Consider the following 21,950-nt stretch of genomic DNA (forward strand, 5'->3'; position numbering starts at 1 on the left):
TGGATTCTTACAACCAACTGATCTTGATGTGTGTCTTGATAAGAGCGCTCAAGTCATTTGTTCAGGTAAACTAAAGCTAAAAATCCTGTCTTAATGTACAAAACAATTGCACCAAAGCAGTCATAATTTCATTTTTTTGTGACCATTTTCCAGCTTCTTTTAGACAGCACAAACTGTTAAGGTCAGACTGTAATAATCAGAGACCTTGTTAAAAATAAAAATTAGAAGCTTGTTTCTAACTCTACATTCTAATGTAATTCCCTGATAGGATTCATTCATAGACATTGTTGACATGAAAATGTTGAAATGTGGGCGGTCATGTAATGCATTTAGATTTTTACAGTAACGATAGCTATGCACTGTTTTGTTTATGAGCTGTTTTTGTAGGTTACTTTCAAGTCCTTTTGGACTGGGAAAAAGTTTTGCTGACATGTATAATATGTTTTCATAATAAATATCTTTTATTTCAGAAGATAAAGGAAAATATGATTTCTCATTGATTGATATATTAATTATATGACTGACTCATTATTGAAGTTCTTTAACTTTAAATTTAGTTTTTTCCTGTGTTGTTCTTTCAGAAGTCCGGCTGGTTGGAGGTTCTCGCTGCTCTGGGAGGTTAGAGATACTTGATGATCAGTCGTGGGTTTCAGTGTGTGACGCTGCCTTTGACCAGCAGGATGCAGAGGTTGTGTGTAGAGAGCTGGACTGTGGGGCTCCTGTACAGGTGCTGGGAGAAGATGCTTTTGGCAAAGGAGACGCTCAGATGTGGACACAAGAGATTCAGTGCAGAGGAAATGAGTCTCAGATTCACCTCTGTCCAACATCACCATCACATGAAAACAACTGTTCATATGAAAATGATGTTGGACTGGTGTGTGCAGGTTTGAGCCTTTTTTAAATAAACTGGAATCAAATTTAATGTCCCCAAAATCTACAAATATTAGTCAGTTTTATCATAGTTTTTTCTCTTATTGTGATATTTTTTCGCATTCTTTCCTTTTGTCCATATGTCTTTACTCCATCTTTATTTATTTTATAGACAATTTGAGAGTAAGGCTGGTTGGTGGTCACAGTCGCTGTGCTGGTAGAGTGGAGGTTCTTCATAGAGGTCAGTGGGGAACAGTGTGTGGTGCTGGTTGGGATATGGCTGATGCTGCAGTGGTGTGTAGAGAGCTGGACTGTGGAGAACCTGTAGATGCTCTTGGTGATGCTCATTTTGGACCAGGATCAGGACCAATCTGGACAAATCGCAAGTCTTGCTCGGGATCAGAATCTACACTGAAGAACTGTGGAACAGTAAATTGGGGTTTATATGACTGTGATCATACTAAAGATGCTGGAGTAATCTGCTCAGGTAAACTGCTCCAAACCCTGCCCTGTTTTTAGGGATGCACCGCGGTCTGATACTCAGTATCGGTATCGGCTCCGATAGTGCCATTTTTGCCGGATCGGGTATCGGTCAGACGAGGCCGATCCAAATCCGATATTGTGCGTAACTGTTATACCATTCAGTGTTATTGTTAAGCCCCACAAAAGGCACACAAACATTATAAAGCACCATAAGTTTTCGTGCACAATATTATAAGTGTTCTGAAGCCATTATAGTATAATGTGAGATAGAAATTAATATTTCTGTCCTTAAATTCAAGCTCACGTAAACGTTTCCCTCAGCTGCGGCTGTCAATCATTCTTCATTCAGCATTCAAACAGCGCGTCGCGTTCGGTTACGACAGTTAACACGATGAAACTCTCTCCAAGATGATTCAATGTTATTATACTTGATCTGTAGATAAAGGTCTATGGTTTCGCATAAAACAACTTTATCTTGCTGGACTTTATTGCTGTATCTTAATCATGTTACTTTCTGGGTGTCTGTTGGGTCACAACACTGGAGTAAAGTCAGCACTATTTGTTCTTCACGCGCACAGTAACTGAAATTTAAAACTGTTAAAAGAAAATGCTGAACAAACTATTGCATAGATAGATACTGTATAATACACTATGCATCAATATGTATTTTCTTTGTGCTTTAATCCTCTGGGCTTCTTCGTAAATGGGTCACACTTAGCTTCCTCCCGGTCAAAAACGGACGAAGCCTTAAAATTTAACTTTATTTTTTCCCAGGATAACCAATCAAATATATTTTTGTTCTATTATATTTTCTGATTATTATTTAGAATTTTTAGAGTTTTTTATGATACTTTGCATTAATTATATAATTTGTATGAGCTATTTTTTTCCATTAGAATTAATATATATATTTTTATTTTTTTTCAATAAATGCAACATTTCACACAAAAATAGAGTGCAGGCCTAAAAAAAATCAAGTGAGAAGAGCGCCATCTAGTGGCTTCAAAATATATAAATGTGTGTCATGTCCTATAACCGCCTATAGACCCCTTTTGCGCCGACGTCACAGTTACGTCACGGCGCTAGCTGAACCAGCACAGATTCGGCTACATAATAAGGAGCTTAAATTATTATTTTTATTATTAAATGTCATCTTGTTGTGTTGTTGGGTGCAAGAATCGATGAAAAATGAGTATGCTGCATCTGGAATTTTTATTTCTAGAAAATATTCATATCATTAAAATTGCACCGTAGTGTCACTCTTTAACTTACATTGTCGTCTTCTTGGCGCTGGCTAGGCAGAACTGCGGATCGTACACACAAGTCTTTACATGACCATTCAGCACATTGTTATAGGCATCTAAAGATTTATATGTCCTCAGTTTCTCTTTACCCTCGGTTTCTCTATCGGGTAGGTGTAGAAGTCAGGCCACTCAACCGGAGGTAACAGTTAGCGTTAACGTTAATCCTGTCCAGTGGCGGAGCTAGACTTTTAAAACAGGGGTGGCAAAGGGGTGGCAAGGTATTATTTTGGGGGGTCAATACACAAGGAAAATTGCTTAAAGACGTCTAGACATGTTATATTAAGTGCTAATAAATTGTATGTCTACACAAACTTACTTCAGTAACGTTACATCTCTACAGTCACATCTACTATCAGGGATGCAAACATGTATGGTCAAAAAAGAGAGAGGTTATCGAAGCCCTCGCCCCACGGCAAATATCCAGATACTTACATAATTGTGATGAATTTAATCCTTTGTAAGTTATCATTTTGCAGTGTAAGATTACAGTTAACACCTTTAAATATTACATAAATGTATTATGTATTTTTATTAAACTTAGTGAGTATATAAATCAGCAGCAAAAAGTAATTCTTGAAAAAATCTGCACAGTAACTTTATAAAATCTAAACATGTTAATAAAAACAAATTACTATTAGTAAAATTCAATCAGGCAATCATACATTTCACAATTTTATATTTATATATGAATGTCAAGAATTCAGAAGTGTAGGATATATTTATATAGCCTACACTACACATAAATAATATGCAATTAAATTATGCTTATTTTAAATGTATTGTGTAGGCTAGGTATAAAAAAATATAGGCTTTTAATAATATTTCAGTGCGCAAAATCATGATAATATGAAACGCTTCAAAACAGAGCGCACAAAGCGCGAATGCGCATCGCGGGTGCAGAATGATGTGCTCAAAGCAACATGGAGTCACAGTGTGCAGCGCTGCACAAGTGCGCATTTAGAAGTTCACGGCACAAAGCGAAGAAATGTCGAGCGCACAAATCCTAGTGTATATCTGTCCAACAGTTTATTGATCATTTCATTGATCAAAGTTGATGTCATTTGAAAGCTTAGAGTCTGAACTTTACAGTGAATGTATCCACTTTGAAAAACTCTTAAGTATTGCTGAGTTATTTGCTGATAAATAGAATTTCTTTTCTTTTTTCATAATCTATAAAATAATGTACTGCAATGTGTCAAAAATATCATACAGCTCATGAAACATTCACAGATCATTGAAAATGGCACTTCATTTTTTACAGCATATTATTACAATTAAAATGAGCCCAAAATTAACATAATCTATTGCTTTTATGACAAGATATTCTTCATGGAGAAAAAATTGCCCATGAGGGGGTGTCAAAGACTGTACAAAAAGGCTATCTCTTATCTCTTGATTCCTTTATCCAAATTTTTTTTTTTTTATCCAGATGCAGCTAACATGTAGGGGGACTTCACTAAAAAATAATTTTCCTCCTACCTTATTTCCTTCCTGAGTTTTTCCATGACAAATAAGAAAGATATGCAAAATCATAATAAAAATGATATATATTTTGTCTTTTATCCGCCGTTTCTCGGCAGGACAATGTCCAAATGTAATGTAATTTATATTTTCAAAAAATTTAAAAAGAGTTCTTTCAGACGATACCTACCTTTTGACTCTCCTTGCTATAGTTTTGGAGTTATGATGATTATATAATTTTTATATAGTTTGGAGCAAAATTTGCTGTTTCAGTCTTACCAGTTCATTTTTCTGTGTGTGTGTGTGTGTGTGTGTTTGTGTGTGTGTGTGTGTGGGGGAGGGTGTCTTATTTGCACTCTTGATGTTTTAGAGTGTCACCCCTTCATTGCTGTACACTTTTTTTCAGCACAGTGGCTGATCTGTAGCTTGTACCACCAAAAGTTTATCTGAGTTTTCCTATTTTTTCGTATTTCCCATTCATTTCCTATGTCGCCCGTTTTTGACCGGGAGGAAGCTAAGTGTGACTATTTTTTTTTACGACCCTTTAACATATCAGAATCATCTCCTTGATTTTTTTGTGTGTTCATATAGGTAATACAACAAAAGTCACCAAGTTTCACCCCCATCCGATGAAGCAAAAAAATTAAACATTTCGAAACGTTCAAGTTTTTGATCGTTTTCGGACGAAGAAGCCCAGAGGGGTAAACTTTTCAATGCGGACTCGACGGCGCGCTGCGCGTTGTGACTCATGTTGCTTCAAGCGCATTGTTCTGCGCTCGGGATGCGCATAAGCGCTTTGTGCCGCACTGTATTGGAGCCTTTCATATAACAATACAGTGGCGCAATGAAAGATTATTAATAGCTGTTCTTGTTCTGTCCTATCTGTTGCTACCTCATTAAACAGCTGTGCTATACATTTAAAAAAATGTCTAAATTTTATAGTAGGCTATTGTAAGGCCCGTAAAATTGGCCCAATATGCCGGTCCGCCAATACACAGGGAAGGTTATCACGTGTTCTGTCCTTACTCGTGCAAAGTATTGGTTGGTTAAATTTACAATACATTTAGTTATGTGTTATCTCGTTAATTCATCTGACTCCATAAATGAAAGGTTTTAATAATATCTGTGCCTCACTAAAAGTGAGTGAACGTTCGACTATTCCTTTTAACCATTAAAGGAACAATGTCAAGATCAGGTAGAATAATCAAATGTAACATTTTAATGTTTCAGATATCAGAGATTAATTCCACAATCAATTCAAATATCTAGAACATGGTTATACATTGGTTACACCAAATAATCTTACCCAGCTTGTACCTGATAGAGAGAGAGAAAGGGAAAGAGGGAGAGAAAGAGAGAGAGAAAGAGAGAGAGAGAGAGAGAGAGAAAGAGAGAGAAAGAGACCACCTATTCCAATTCGTGTCCAGCCAAGAAGAAGAGACCCGAGAGCCAGAGCACACCTTCCTTTATCCCCTTGACCAGGTGACATGGGGATGGGGGAGGCCACCCTCAAAATGGCTTCTTATTCAACAAAAGGGGGGTGACATTATCTGGACCAGTTTTCTCTAAACTTCTATAAACCTTATTACCTTTTATTTTATCTATCTGGATATGAGATATCTGTACCACTCACTTTGAGACATTTCAAATGACACCAAAAACATAACAGTCAATGATAAACATTCACATTAAACCATATTCTTGTGTGAGTTCTTAGTAGTTTGCGGAAGTGAGGTCGTATGGGGGAGGTCAAATGGTAATTAGCCCTTTGTCTCAGACCAGGGCCTCAACCAGTATTTTCAGTCTTACACTATATATAAAATAATTGATATTTTAGATTTTTGTTATCTTGTTTTTCATTAATGTACTTTACAACAATACAAAGAGCAATGTGTAAAGTTTTAACCAGATTTAGTGTTACACTTATTGTCTCTAATTTGTTCCCCACTAAACTTTTTTTTCTTTCACAAAATGTTCAGATTTTATACAATTATTGTGCACTCATGATTTTTCTAGACTAAATTTTACTGCTGAATTATCCACTAATCTAGTTTATAATAGCATTTATGTCAGATTATGATCATATATTTTTTGTTGTTTTTTTCTTTATAATGAAGTTGTAACGAATCTAGGTATTAGCTCAATTGATAGGGAATTTTAATAACCAATCAGGAATATGATTAATATATATCGCATATTACAGTTACATTAAATTATCGAAGCTGAAAATAGATCGATTGTATATATGAATGATTACCACAACGGGTTATGGTTCGTCATTAATATATCAAGTCTTTTTACAGATCGATTGTATGAGATAACCTTTAATGAAATTAATTTAGTTATCGAACAATCTGTTTGTCCAGCAAACGGCCATAAGATTAACTTATCAACTTCTCAATAAAGTTATCACTTCTTATAATTTCAAGAAAAATAGTTTCTGGCCATGGAAACTATTCTCCTGTCCTTATAAAATTTAGGTTACTGAAATAGTAACAAATTGTAAAGCTTTGTAGCTTGGATAAAACATGTCATTGACTTCGTAATGTGAGCATTTAGACAGAGGCAATCAAGGATATAATGGATTTTAATACATGCAAAACTAAGGAATACATACTACGATTCACACAGAATATATGTATATACACCCGAAACAAACGAAACGAAAAACATTACGAGAACGAACACGAACACGAATTAACAGAGGATGAGAGAATTACAGAGATCAGAAGATGAGAGAGGTGAGAGAGAATGGGAGAGAGGATGAGCGAGAGAAAGTGAAAGCAAAAATGTCAGGATGACAATTTTCACAGTCAACTCGTGAGAGACACCAAGCAATCAAATCACCTTAAGCAGGGGCAGACAACCTTAAACGCATTAAAAGCTCGATTAAGCTTATACTTGCATATAGTCTGTTGTGGCGCGTGTATGTGTCCTTTTGGAGCTGGGCGTCCCTCTTGGGCTTCCGGAGTAAGCGGAGTTCGCGGGAAGTTTAAGTCTACTCAAGGTTAAAGTTGCCGGCTGTTCACTTCACTGAACGTAGAAAAAGTCCGAAGACGAAAATAAAGACAAAGAAAGAAAAGAAAAGAAAAACGGAGAAGAGCTCCCTAAGGAGCCATGGAACCAGAAACCTCTCACAGAAAAAGTGCTCTGCTGGAACTTTCTTTGTCAGTCTCTTATGGAGGGGCTTAGGTTACGCCTACTTCGCGTACGTGGACCAATCACCTACAGAGATTTCAGAGCGGGAAAAGTTCCTTTGTCCTGTCTTCTGCATAGTTTATGATGGTGTTTAGAATTCGTAATTTCTAACCAGACAGATGGTACACATAGAATAATACATTTTACTGTAATCTCCTGTATATGGTTGGTTCAGTCAGAGCGAGACGGTTAAACAGATACCAAGAATGAAATATAAAACAGTTAAGGATACAAAGTTACAATCAAATGCACGATTATAGGCATTTAAAGTTCGATTCACACACGATAAAACTGTAGAATACTCCAATATGACATGTGAAGACATCTAAGCACAAAAGGAATACATTTAAAGGTACTTTTCTCTGAAAAGGTCCATGGATGGTGTTTGTGTGTGTGTGTGTGTGTGTGTGTGTGTGTGTGTGTGTGTGAGGTGACTTCTCAGTCTCCCGTTGTAAAGTGTTATCCTATAGCAGGGGGGTCGGGTTACAAGACCATGATTCTATTTGAGAACATTAATTAGGAGAAACACTTCCAAGTTACAAATCAGAAAATCATAACTATCGCATAAAAGGGCTAACCAAACATGCAGGCCTTAATACATCATCTTCCGATTCTGAATCACTTGTATTCTGAATTAAATGCAAGGTAAGTTTTTGTGTGTGTTTGGAATGTCTGTAGAAAATCCATTATCTCTCTGGCTGAGAGAGAGAGCAGGGGGGGTTTGCGTTGCAAACTTGTTTGAAGCTTGCGAAGCTAGGGGAAAGTCCTGCATCGTGTTTGTCTGTTAACACTCTGAGGTGCCAAGTGTCAGAAAGCAATCTAAACCCAGACCTGGTGGCTCCATGCCAGTAATTTAGATGCTCGAGAGTCAGGAGGTTAAAAGCTTTAGTAAGCTTAGCAAAGAATGTGTTTAGAAGAAATGTGCTTAGAAAACACAGAGAGTCCGAATTTGTTAATTCAGACCAAACGAACGAATGATTCAATAGCCCAGTCGTTACAAAGTTGTCTGTATTAAGTAGATTGTGTTTAACACACAAAATAGTGATTATCAGTTCAACACAGAGTTATAGAAATTCTACTTGATTAAAAAAAACTACGCTGGTATCGGTATCGGATCGGTATCGGTTGATAGTTGATACTCAGAATTGTTGGTATCGGATCGGATCGATTCTGAAAAAATGGTATTGGTGCATCCCTAGTTTTTACATCACTGATAATTCAACTGCCTTAAAGTGAAAGTTCAACCAAAAATGAAAAAATCAGTCATCATTTACTTTGTGTCTTTTCAAACCTCTATGACTGATTTCCTTTGTAGACCACAAAATGTTTTTCTTTTCTTATTTTACTTTGATTATATTGAAAAGACTACCAGGATATTCTGTAAAATTCCCCTTTTATGTTCCATAAAAAATAAAGTCAGATGATATGGATTGACATGAGAGATTGAGTAATTTGACTATTTTACTCCTTTCACATTAATAAGTGGTGCTCTATGGTAGAAAAATAATGACAAGAATTAAATCAAATCAAGTATATTTGTATAGCGCTTTTCACAATACAGATTGTATCAAAGCAGCTTCACAGTATTAAATTAAAATAAAATAATACAACAAAGTTTGTTTCTAGTGGAATTTATTGATTGATAGAATAAAATTAAATATCCCCAAAATATCCCCAACTGAGCAAGCCAAAGGCAACAGTGGCAAGGAACCGAAAAAACTCCATCAAGTGACCTAATGGTGTCCTAAAACTCCATCAGGTGACCTAATGGAGAAAAAAAAAAACCTTGGGAGAACCCAGGCTCAGTCAGGGGCCAGTTACACAATTACACACCTTTAGATAAACAAAATTGAAACGTTTCTTATCTCTTGCTACTTCAGGTGTCAGGCTTATTGGAAACTCGAGTTGCTCTGGGAGGTTGGAGATACTTGATGATCAGTCGTGGGTTTCAGTGTGTGACGCTGCTTTTGACCAGCAGGATGCAGAGGTTGTGTGTAGAGAGCTGGACTGTGGGGCTCCTGTACAGGTGCTGGGAGAAGATGCTTTTGGAAAAGGAGACGCTCAGATGTGGACACAAGAGATTCAGTGCAGAGGAAACGAGTCTCAGATTCACCTCTGTCCAACATCCTTACACAAAAACAGCTGTTCACATTATAATTACCAGGGGCTGATCTGTGCTGGTGAGTTAAAAGAATATAATAATATCATACCTTTTACTAATAGGGCGCATCTCAGTCAGCTTCATATTTCACAGTCTGAACACTGACCAAGGAGCAAGGGCGTAGATTTGGTTTTAACATTGGGGGGGTTGAAGTTTGGGTCTGCATATTTTTCATGTGATCATGGTATAAGTATTGGGGGGGTTGTAATGCATAGATTTAAATATTGGGGGGGTTATCTCCCCCCCAACCCCCCCACAAATTACGCCCCTGCCAAGGAGCCAGCCATTTTAAGGTCTGTCTCAATCAAAAAATCCTTCAAGTTCACTGGAATGTTCGCTCCCTAAAAATCCCACAATGCACTCCAAAAACTAGATGCTCACTACGTTCCCCTTAATGGAAATTCTGTTAAGTGCAAAACAAATCTCACAAACCAACACAATATCAACACAATATCATCATGACATGCGATAGAAGATTTGAAAAGACAAATCGTTATTTAATTATATGTCAGTATAAACATCAGTAGATAGGTAGTGAACAGTGTAGTAAATATTTATAATTAAAATTTGGCTAAAATGTTTCAGATATATATAACAACAATCAAAGTATATTTCATAACATACTTTAAACAGCATAAAAATGTCAGAAAGATATTATGTGTGTTGTTAATAAATACCAGTGGTGATGTTTTATGACACAAGTACCTAGTCATATCACCGGGAATTTAAAAAATCAGTGTCCAAATGTGTAGTGAGCCAGTGTGCTTTACCAGTGCCGAATTTGTGTACACAATATACTGATACGCGAACTAGTGTGCTTACGGATATGCAATCACAGTCTCTATCTGTATTTTTCTGTCACTTAGATAAAAAGAATGTGAGGCTGGTTGGTGGCAACAGTCGCTGTGCTGGTAGAGTGGAGATTCATCATAGAGGTCAGTGGGGAACAGTGTGTGTTTTTTTCTGGGATATGGCTGATGCTGCCGTGGTGTGTAGAGAACTGGACTGTGGAGAACCTGTAGATGCTCTGGGTGATGCTCATTTTGGACCAGGATCAGGACCAATGTGGTTGAGTAGTGTCATGTGTACTGGATCAGAGTCAACACTGAAGAACTGTGGGTCAGGAGGATGGAATGTACATGGCTGTACTCACGATTTTGATGCCGGTGTCATCTGTTCGGGTGAATAATTTAACTGATTGCCCATTAATTTGTTGTGACATAAAAAATAGTTTGTTTGAAAAACTGTTTGTATGTTTATTGTATTTAACTATCAAGTATTTGTTTTTGTCTACTGTGCACTGTCATTCCTGTAATATTAACAGGTCATCAAGCTTCCAGACTCGTTAATGGCTCTCACCTGTGCTCTGGGAGGTTAGAGATACTTGATGATCAGTCGTGGGTTTCAGTGTGTGACGCTGCCTTTGACCAGCAGGATGCAGAGGTTGTGTGTAGAGAGCTGGACTGTGGGGCTCCTGTACAGGTGCTGGGAGAAGATGCTTTTGGCAAAGGAGACGCTCAGATGTGGACACAAGAGATTCACTGCAGAGGAAATGAGTCTCAGATTCACCTCTGTCCAACATCACCATCACACCAACACAACTGCACCAGTGACAATAATGTTGGCCTGATCTGTTCTGGTAAATTATAAATATTCAGTGTCTCTTTGTTTGTATTTAAAACAGTATATGTTCTCTGTCAGCTGCATTATGCTTTATTTTAACCTCTATGTTCTTTATTCAGGTTACACAGATGCTAAACTGATGAACGGTTCAGACTTCTGTTCTGGAAGAGTAGGGCTTTGGTTCCATAATGAGTGGGGAACAGTGTGTGATGCATGCTGGGATATGAGAGCTGCCAGTGTCCTCTGTAGACAGCTGAATTGTGGGATTATTGTGTCTGTTGTGGGATCAGACTGGTTTGGAGAGGGAAGTGGTGAAATCTGGGCTGATGTGTTTGATTGTGACGGGAATGAAACAAAACTCTCAGAATGTTTTGTCGCTTCATGGAGTCGAGCTGAATGTTCTCATGGACGAGATGTTGGAGTCATTTGCTCTGGTAAACTTATTTGACACGGAGATCATTATGCTCTTTTTCACCATGTTATAATACAATTCTTATTTTAGTAAAACACAAGATCTTCTCCTCAGATTCCTCTCTGGCTGTTCATGACGGTCTGGTGCGGTTGTCTGGAGAGAGACAGTGTGAGGGGGAGCTGGAAGTTTCCATCCATCAGGTCTGGAGGAGAGTTCTGCTGGACTCCTGGAGTCTCACTGAATCCTCTGTGGTCTGCAGACAGCTGGGCTGTGGCTCTGTGCTGAACTTCTCCGGCTCCTCTTCATCCAGTCCTGAACACAGTCATGAGTGTGTGACGGGCTTCCAGTGCTCTGGGAGTGAAGCTCATCTGAGGAACTGCAGCTCTCCACAAACTCTCAACTGCAGCTCCACACAACAGCTGTCAATCACCTGCCTTGGTGAGAACAACAACATCTGGGCAGATTCTTCAGTTGTTAGTGATCAATAATGTGTTTTTCTCTCTCTGAATATCAGGTCGCGGGTCCATCAGGCTGGTGGGTTCTGGGGGAGACTGTGCAGGGAGGCTGGAGGTTTTTCACAGCGGCTCATGGGGGACAGTGTGTGATGACTCCTGGGATATTAAAGATGCCCATGTGGTGTGCAGACAGCTGCAGTGTGGAGTGGCCCTCAGTAACCAGCAGGTACCAGCCTGGTTTGGTCCTGGTTCTGGACCCATATGGCTGGATGAGGTGGAGTGTGAGGGGAATGAGACGTCCCTGTGGAACTGCTCTTCTCCAGGCTGGGGGAAACATGACTGTCAACACAAGGAGGATGTAGGAGTCGTGTGCTCAGGTAAACATTTCAGTGTTGTGAAAAATTTTTATTCAGTAATATTTAAAATAATATATCTTCTGGAAACTTTTCAATTTTACATACAGGGGTTCTACAGTGAAACTGAAACTGTGGTTTGAGACCACAATCATTTATTAGTGTAGTGTAGGAAATATAAGCTGACTACGCCACCTCCTTATTTAAGGCAGGAGGAGCCCTCTAGGGGTCACAAAATACAGATTATGGACAACAAATGTTGTTTGTAAAAAGGTAACAATTTTATTGTTCCAATAGAACCATCAAATGTTAAAAACTGTTGATAACATTCACAGAAGTTGGAATTAGCTCTCCTCAAGACTGCAAGAGGGTCGGACCTGCTCTTGTGGACCTCCTACCACCTGTAAGAGACAGAAGACAGAAGAAACCCCACAGCATACACCGCAAATAAGTAGTAACCTTTAAGTCACTATCTCAGTGCCAACCTCCAGTACACACCACACAGCAGTGTCACACCACCCAAATCACCTACACTGAAGGAGGTTTAGTGTAGATGCAGGCCCGGCCCTGTACAAAGTCTCTGACCACTGGAACACACAAAAGAGGAGAGCAGTACCAAAGAAAACAAAGCAAATGACAAATAACATTTAAGATCAAAATCAATATCAAATAACAATAACAAACCACAATATAAATCTAAAATATACAAGAAACAGTGGCTGGTCTGCCCCTTTAACAATAAAGAAACATGCGTGTTAATACACATCAATGCAGCCCACAATTTAAAACAACAAAACAAAACATAACCTACTTTAGCGAAAGTACAACTGCAACACAGTTACCCAATCTCAGCTCTCAATCCCCAAACATGATTGATAAAAGGTACGTTATTCAGCATTCCAACACGGCCATCAGCCCATTGAAGGTACCGCAGCAATAAATGTTTGTCTGCCTCATTTCCCAGACAGAGAATAAAACCTCTTAAATAATCAGCCTAAAAGAAGAAAATAACAAAGATGGAATTGCACCATCAAGGAGCAGTTGGAAACTTCACGCAAACAACCCAAACAACTAAAAACATACCTATGAAAGGGTACAGAGGCTGCACGTTGAGCACAACAAACACACGCCAGAACTGCAGAAAAACCACCACCTGTTGCTGTAAGAACCCTTTATGCGATCTTAATGATAGAACTAACCACCTACACCTGAAACTGATTGCTGGCCAGTCTCCTCCCACATTAGTATGGTGTAGGGACTCCTTTTGCAGCATCAATTCGTCTTGGGAATGACAGATATAAGTCCTTCATAGTGGCCAGAGGGATTTTGAGCCATTCCACTTCCAGAACAGTGGCCAGGTCACTATGTGATGCTGGTGGAGGAAAAGGTTTTTTGAAACTCCTCCAAAATGTGGCTCAAAAATATTTAGATCTGGTGACTGTTCAGCCCATTTTCAACTTCACTTTCATGTTCATCAATTCATTCTGTCACAAGTCTTGCTGTGTGTAGCATTATTATGCTGATACATGGCACAATGTGCTTCAGGGTACAATGCTTGAACCATTAGGTGCACATGGTCCTCCAGAATGGTTCGGTAGTCTTTGGCAGTGACGTGCCCATCAAGCACAGTAGGGAATGCCATGTTATTGCAGCCCAAACCATCACTCATCTACCCCTTTTCTATAAGCCCCGTTCACACTACAAGCGACTTTATCGCTGCATGTCGCCAGTGGCTGGCGGTGAGGTCGTTAGTGGGCGTTCTCACTACTGGTTGCCTAGTAATGTTTGTGAGTGACATTCACGGATGTTACTCCGTGTTGTAGACAACAAATCTGTTTTCTTGAGGCTACAAGCTAACATTTTAGAAGGAAAAGTCTAAATATAAATGTAATCAGTACATAAAATGCATAATATTAAAGATGAATGAGAAACAGCGAGTGCCCTGTGCTATCGCGGCTATTTAACTGCAGAAAATGGGCAAATACTGGTCTTTCTGAGTTCACGAAACCATTCGGGCTCGGAGTCAGCACGGCGAGTACCACTGTATGTACACGGAGACATATCATACATTATTGGACAGTTTCTGACTGCTAAAATAAACTTCTCATTCATCTTGCCTCGGTCAGACGCTGCACTGAAGAGTGACGGATTACGTGTGCTCCACTGACTTCACTCCTATTGGTTGTCGCTCGCGAAAGTCGCTCTTCATTTGCATAAAGTTAAACATTTCTCAACTTTGTCGCGTCGCCAGACACGCCCAATCCAGTCGCCAACGGTTGCGACCGCGCGTGTCGCTGGAACTCGCCCGCTCCCCATTGAAAATGAATGGTATCACGAGTGACCAAAGGTTTGGCTATAGCAGCCCGACCATGTGTTCTATGTGGAGCTCCCGACGAACAGTTTTGGTGGAAACAGGAGAGTTGAGGTGCGGATTTAATTCTGCAGTGAGTTGGGCAGCTGTGGTTTTATGTTTTTTAGTTACAATCCAGGTTAGTACCTGGATATCCTCATAGTAGCTTCCTCATGTGTCGACAGTTAATCCTGTGGATCGTTCTACATGGTGGTATGCTGACATTACCCTGGATACCATAGCTCTCAATATACCACAAAGACTTGTTTTTCTAATCACAGATGAGCCAGTGAGATGTGCACCAACAATTTGTCCTCTTTTGAACTCTGATATGTCTCCCATTATGTTGTGTGGATTGCAATATTTTATGTACAGCTGTGTAATGGCTTCCTTTCCTTCTTAAGCCACTTCCGTGAGGGAAAGTATGTGTAACGCTACACCTGGTTTAAAGAGACTTGAAATTTATTGTAACAAAAAGGTGAAAACTTGAAAACAAAACTCTTGATTCCAAAACAAGCAGTGTGGTATAATGTAGGTAAAAAAAACTGTCTCCCTTGCCATATCACTTCCTGATTAAGATGGCTACCTTCAGGAAGTCCCCAAAAAGGGTGCAATTCTTTCCCTTTACCACAGGGGGAAGTACAGACCATAGTTACATACAGCCATGGCATTAAGTAACATTATTAATAGCCTTATGGCTCCTACAAGCTGTGCTGTTGCTCTGCTAATTCAACCTTCTCACATTCTCCTCTTGCTGATGGAATGTAAAATCAGTGAAGATTGGCCACCAGATATATAAACATATAGGCATATATAGGCATTAAACCTCCAACACTTTATTGGCCAGTGTTTCAGTTTCATTGTCCAACCTCTGTAATGTTACCTGAATGTGTTTGTGGTTGAAATGAATGGGGTTGGATGAAATCAGAGGTTGTGTTCATGTTGCCATCTAGAGTTTAAAGAGATCAGGTTAACTGAGGGCTGTGAAGGGAATGTGGAGGTTTTCTACAATGGATCCTGGGGTAATGTGTGCTGGAACCAGATGGACAGAGACACAGCGAGTCTGATCTGTCAAGAGCTGAACTGTGGAAGATCTGGTGCTTTTTCCGATTCTATCCCAAGACTGGAATCAGCTCGTAACTGGCTGGATGAAGTGAAATGTCGACCACATGATTCCAATTTGTGGCAGTGTCCATCTTCACCCTGGGGACAAAATGACTGTGGTGAAGATGAAGTGGCCCAAATCACCTGCTCAGGTAAGACTGATTTCCATTGTAGTTTCCATCAACAATAATCAGTTAACATTATTGAGTATATAAACAAAATGTCTCTATATAATATTGAATTTACTTGTGATTACAGAACGGGAGAGTCATGAGTCCCCTAGAAGCTATTTGTCATGCTCCACATCTCCACATCAGAGACACTGTTCAGGTAAGTTAATTTGATTTAGAAGAACATAAAAATCATAACAGCCATATGTGTTGTATGTACTGTATGTGATTTAGTTCTGGGGAACCAAGATAATTTAATATCACTCCACAGACATACCTGTAGGTGTTTCTGTCTTGACAGAACTATGTTGGCCAATAATGTATCCACTTGTCTGTGATTTTAGATCATGTTCCTCTCAGACTGAGTGGAGGTTTGGGCCGGTGCTCTGGGAGGCTGGAGGTGTATCATAACGCTGTGTGGGGTTCAGTCTGTGCTGATCTGTGGGACATCAGCGATGCTCGGGTGGTCTGCAGGCAGCTGGGTTGTGGAGCAGCACTGAGGGCTGATGGGAATTCAGTCTTTGGTGCTGGTGAAGGTGTTGTGTGGCTGAACAGAGTCAAGTGCAGAGGGAATGAGATTCACCTGTGGGACTGTCCTCTCTCCCTGAAGAACCACACTGACTGCTCCCACAAAGAGCACGCTGGACTCACCTGTGCAGGTACCTGTGCAATACACTGACCGATATTATTCATTTTTAAATTGTTTAAGTGGTAATGATATTTGTGTATTGGCTTTTTCCAATGTGTTTGTGTCTGTTTTGCCAGATTTGTCAGTGTCCACTACTCCTGCCACAACAACATCAGCTTCTCCTCCAGTTTCTCAGACAGTGCGCTCAACATCAGTCACTCCTCCACAAACTCCTCCAGTGTCTCTCTCTGTGCTTGTGGTTGTACTGGGAGTTTTGCTCTTACTGCTCTTAGTGCCACTGCTTATACTGATTCAGCAGAACAGAGTGATGAGGAGAGGTAGGACAGATCCAGAGACTGTCATATTGTGTCTTATTCAGTGTGTGATCAGTCATGTGTTGTGAACTGACAGCAGGTTTGTCTGTCTACACTCACAGCTCTCTCTAAGAGGAGACACAAGACGACGACTGAGGCAGTTTATGAGGAGATTCATCACAGACCCAGTTATAGACACAGTGTTTTCACTCAGAGGGGTGAGTAAATGTCATAGTGCTTGATTTGTCGTGATCATCAGACTCATCACTGAATTCAGAGGGGTAAGAGGAGTAAATCACAGCTTCATCTCTGTGACCTTGTTTGTGTGATGATTAAGGGTTAGTGTCATGATCCTGCCATCTAGTCATTGATGTTCTTTAAGTCTTGAGGCAGGATCATGACAGACCCATGTTTTATGTGCACACACATGGCCTTTTGCTGGGCCATGTGCTTGTGTTGTCTTGTCATCTAGCCCCGCCCTCCTTGTTATCCTTGTTTAGTCATTATTGTTTCCCCATTATCACCTGTCGCCCTCATTATTTGTTCCCTATTTAATCCCCTCATGTCTGCTGTCTTGTGTCGGTTCATTGCCAATCTTTATGTCGATCTACTCCATACTTTGTGTGATCGCTTTGTGAGTATTCCTGTCCAGTGAAGTTCTGATCCTGTATTTGCTGTTTATCTGTAGTCTAGTTACGTCAAGTCTAAGTCATAGTCTAGTTAGTATTCATTGTCCTGTCTTGTTTTGCCCCCTCGTGGGCTTTGTTTTCCCTGTTATTTGTACAATAAACTGTGTTGCTGTGACCACTGTCTGCAATTGGGTTCATCCCTACACATCCCATAACAGAATGAACCGACCAAAAGGGAACCCAGTAGACAGTATGTCCTCCCTGCTCCAACGACAATCAGCGATCCGTGAACAATGCTGGTTGTTGACTCCCACCGACAGAGAGAGGGTCAACCTTCCAGTCTCGTCCCAGGGTGAGTGGATCCTGAAGAATTATGCCCAACTCTGGGATCTTTTCTCCCGGGAGGAGCCGCAGGCTTCTTCCTCGAGGTCTCAACCATCTGCCGTGCTTCCAGTGATCCCGGAGGGTCGTGTCCTGGCAGTGGTTACCCAGGGGAATCAGGCTGGCTCCACTTCCACCCCTGAGGCTTCAGTCGTCCCTGAAAGTCTCCATGGTAAACGAGGGAGACGGGTTTCTTGGGATTCTCCGTCTGAGTCTTCCTCGACCGAGTCAGCGCTGCCTGAGACTGCCCTTCCTACTCAAGTCACAGAGCCCGCTGATCTTCTCCAACCAGTCGCTAGTCCGGCTATGACTTCCACACCCCGACCCAGGAGAAAGAAGAGGAGAAAGGGAGCCTCTCGTCCTTCATCTCAGCCTGGTCCAGAGCCCGCTACTGCAAGCGCTGTTCCAGAGCCCGCTACTGCAAGCGCTGTCCCTAGCGCTGTCCCAGAGCCCGCGGCTGCAAGCGCTGTCCCAGAGCCCGCTGCTGCAAGCGCTGTCCCAGAGCCCGCTGCTGCAAGCGCTGTCCCAGAGCCCGCTACTTCAAGCGCTGTCCCAAGCGCTGTTCCAGAGCCCGCTGCGAGAGTTGTGGCTGATCTAGCCGCTAAGGAGGTTCTGCAAGCAGTTTCTGCCCGAAAGGAGATGCCTGTCATTGTTGCTGCCAAAACTTTGTCTGACTATCTGTCTAGTCCTGTCAAAATTCTTGAAATTCCTGCCAGACCTGTCATGTCCTCAGGTCCTGTGCCCACAGCTGAGGAGAGCGCTGTTTCCAAGGCAGCCGCTGAGAGCACTATACCCAAGTCTACGGCTGAGAGCTTTGTTTCTGAGTCGGCGATGGAGGGTGCTGGGTCCGAGTCTGCTTCAGAGAGCAAGGGTTCCGAGTCTGTGTCTGAGAATGGGGATTCTGTCCCAGCTAATGTGTCCAGCCCTGTCCCAGCTAATGTGTCCAGCCCTGTCCCAGCTTCACTGTCAGCATCTTTCTCCGCTCCCTTACCACCTGCCACACCCACTGTCTTCGCTCCGCTGCCGGCTGCAGCGGTCCCTACTGTCACCCGACCTCTGTATGTTTCACCGGACACCCCAGTCACCACTTCACCCCGGACTGTTTCCCCCAAGTCATCCCCTCATGTGTCTTCAGCCAAGTTCCCCCGGATTCCCCGTCCTCAGTCCTCATCACGGAGACCCAAGTCCACCAGTCCTCCCATTCACCCTGGACTATCCCCCGTGAACTCTGTGTTGTCTCCACCTCCTCTGCCTTGTTTGTTGTTTTTGATTTTTCACCCCAACCCTGTTATTGTTTATTCATGTTTGCCATTGTTGTTTTTTGTCATGTTTTGTTGGTTTGTGTCTATGTCACAGTCTGTCATGTCCCGTGTTTGATGTTCCCTTGGGGAGCGTCTGGAAGCCGCTCCTTAAGGGAGGGGTTCTGTCATGATCCTGCCATCTAGTCATTGATGTTCTTTAAAGGGTTACTTCAGGATTTAGCATTAAGCTTTGTATTAGTAGAAAACCTGTAGTATTTTCGAATTACCATGCTTTCCCCCCTCATATCCCCCTGAGAGGAGAGATTTATGTATTTTTTGTCTGGAAAAAATCCTCCGATGACGCAAAAATCGTCATTTTGCGTCATCGGAGGATTTTCTGGCCAGAGGCTAAAGACTACAGCCAGTAGAAGGCGTTGTTCCGCATGTTTTCAGCCCGCCCATAGAGGGTGGGATCTCACTCACAGAATGTACACAGTGTCAGCCGTCTTTCTTTGGAAGCTAAGCTAGCAAGCTCTTGTTCTGTGGAGAAAGCTGAATAGTAGGAGAAAGCTGAGTAAGTAGGGGTTACATCCTCCTTTTCCCGGACTTGTCCGGCGGGCGAGATCGTTCAAAATGTCCGGGATTCAGCTTTTGCTTTCTGCAGTCGCCATTCATTGTTTACATGCACCCCTTTTGTTTCAATCTAACTGAATTCATTCCGATCGGTGAATCTGAATGTAGTGTTTACATGAACGCTAAACAAGTGATCGGTTGATGTGCGTTTTACCCTTGCTAAGAAAATTCCCGCTCCTCCGTGAGGGATGCGAGACCCGGCGCGTCTCAGTAATGACGCCACCGGCCTCGCGCCGTTCTCCCGCGGCCGTCAGCCTCGTCCTGCTCGCCACAGTAAACATAATGAATGGCGACTGTAGAACGCAAAAGCCGAATCCCGGACATTTTGGGCGATCTCTAGAGATCCCTGGCAAACTCATCACGTAGGCTAAGTAAGCCTTGTTGTTTTCAACTGCGCACTCTTACCGGTAGGCGTGGCCTCCTAAGGCAGCGAAGCAAGTGCATTCTGGGAGTTGTTGTCTTTCATCCACATAAGCCAAAAATACATTTTCTGGCTTTTCTCAGTCTAGAAAGCTCCAAATTCAAAAATTTCTTCACATTTCTTCTACTTAAATGACCTATTGTAAATACACATTCATCTTCCCAGAGGTGAAGTATCCCTTTAAGTCTTGAGGCAGGATCATGACAGACCCATGTTTTATGTGCACACACATGGCCTTTTGCTGGGCCATGTGCTTGTGTTGTCTTGTCATCTAGCCCCGCCCTCCTTGTTATCCTTGTTTAGTCATTATTGTTTCCCCATTATCACCTGTCGCCCTCATTATTTGTTCCCTATTTAATCCCCTCATGTCTTCTGTCTTGTGTCGGTTCATTGCCAATCTTTATGTCGATCTACTCCATACTTTGTGTGATCGCTTTGTGAGTATTCCAGTCCAGTGAAGTTCTGATCCTTTATTTGCTGTTTATCTGTAGTCTAGTTACGTCAAGTCTAAGTCATAGTCTAGTTAGTATTCATTGTCCTGTCTTGTTTTGCCCCCTCGTGGGCTTTGTTTTCCCTGTTATTTGTACAATAAACTGTGTTGCTGTGACCACTGTCTGCAATTGGGTTCATCCCTACACATCCCATAACAGGTTAGTGTTATATTTAGGTGTGAGTCAATGTTAGAGTCAAGAAGGAATGGATTTCCTTAAATTAGTATGAGCTGAACTTGAAGATGGCGCCACAGATGGCTGCCTTGTTTTGGAGCTCCTCAGTGTTTGTTTTTATTGATTGTTTGTCATTTATTGTTTGTTTGTCCTGTCTTCAGTCAACTTTTACCTATAACTTTTATGAGAGACAAACAGCTGGACATTAGACAATGCACACCCCCCAATAACTCGGCTCTCTGTGCCGACCTCCATCTGTCAGTGGATCACCAACTTCCTGACAGACAGGCAGCAGCTGGTGAGGCTGGGAAAATTCACATCCAACACTTGCACAATCAGCACACTGGCACTCCCCAAGTATGTGTGTTCTCACTTCTCTTCTCCCTCTACACAAATGACTTCAGCTCCACTGATCCCTCTGTTAAGCTCCTGAAGTTTGCAGACGGCACCACAGTCATCAGCCTCATCCAGGATGGTGATGAATCTGCATACAGAAGAGATGTTCTGGTAAGTCACAACAACCTTGACCTGAACATGCTCAAAACAGTGGAGATAATATTGGACTTCATTAGGAACATCCCAGCACTCCCCTCCCTTACCATCATGAACAGCACTGTGGCCTTGTGGTTCCTGGGCTCTACCATCTCTTCAGGACCTGAAGTGGGAGTTCCAGATAGACTCCATTGAGAAAAATGCTTCGCCAGCTGAGGAAGTTTATCTTTCCACAGGAGCTGTTTAGCCAGTTTTATTCAGCCGTCTGTTCTATGCACTTCAGTAGTTGTCTGGTTTAGTTCAGCTACCAAATCAGAAGCCATCAGAAGATTACAATGGACAGTCCAGACTGCTGAAATGATTATCTCCCACCCTCCAAGACCTGTACTCTTCCAGAGTGAGGAAGAGGGCAGATAAAATCATCACAGACTCCACTCACGCTGGCCATAACCTCTTTGCACTGTTGCCGTCCGGCTGGCGATTCAGAACGATCTAGGCACTAGAAAAACTAGGCTTAGGAACAGCTTCTTCCCACAGGCCATCTCCCTCCTGAACAGTTAAATGCCTCATAAGGCCTCTCTTAGTGCAAAACTCCCACTGTT

At 41.5% G+C, this 21,950-nt stretch overlaps 1 protein-coding gene across 1 annotated transcript; it reads left to right on the forward strand.

Moving 5' to 3' along the window:
- Window positions 1-1,146: 1,146 nt before the first annotated feature.
- Window positions 1,147-21,543, forward strand: LOC311082221 (scavenger receptor cysteine-rich type 1 protein M130-like; the record flags this gene model as incomplete). The annotated part of the gene is made up of 14 exons (XM_084112955.1): window positions 1,147-1,357; window positions 10,344-10,658; window positions 10,802-11,116; window positions 11,220-11,534; window positions 11,627-11,950; window positions 12,027-12,344; window positions 15,624-15,926; window positions 16,033-16,104; window positions 16,289-16,603; window positions 16,710-16,910; window positions 17,009-17,104; window positions 17,796-18,272; window positions 18,465-19,151; window positions 21,119-21,543. 14 exons carry the CDS (start codon window positions 1,147-1,149, stop codon window positions 21,541-21,543), a joined length of 4,374 nt encoding a protein of 1,457 aa, XP_083969081.1.
- Window positions 21,544-21,950: the final 407 nt, after the last annotated feature.

Source organism: Abramis brama (genome assembly GCF_963993115.1).
Source record: "Abramis brama genome assembly, chromosome: 4".
NCBI lineage: Eukaryota > Metazoa > Chordata > Actinopteri > Cypriniformes > Leuciscidae > Abramis > Abramis brama.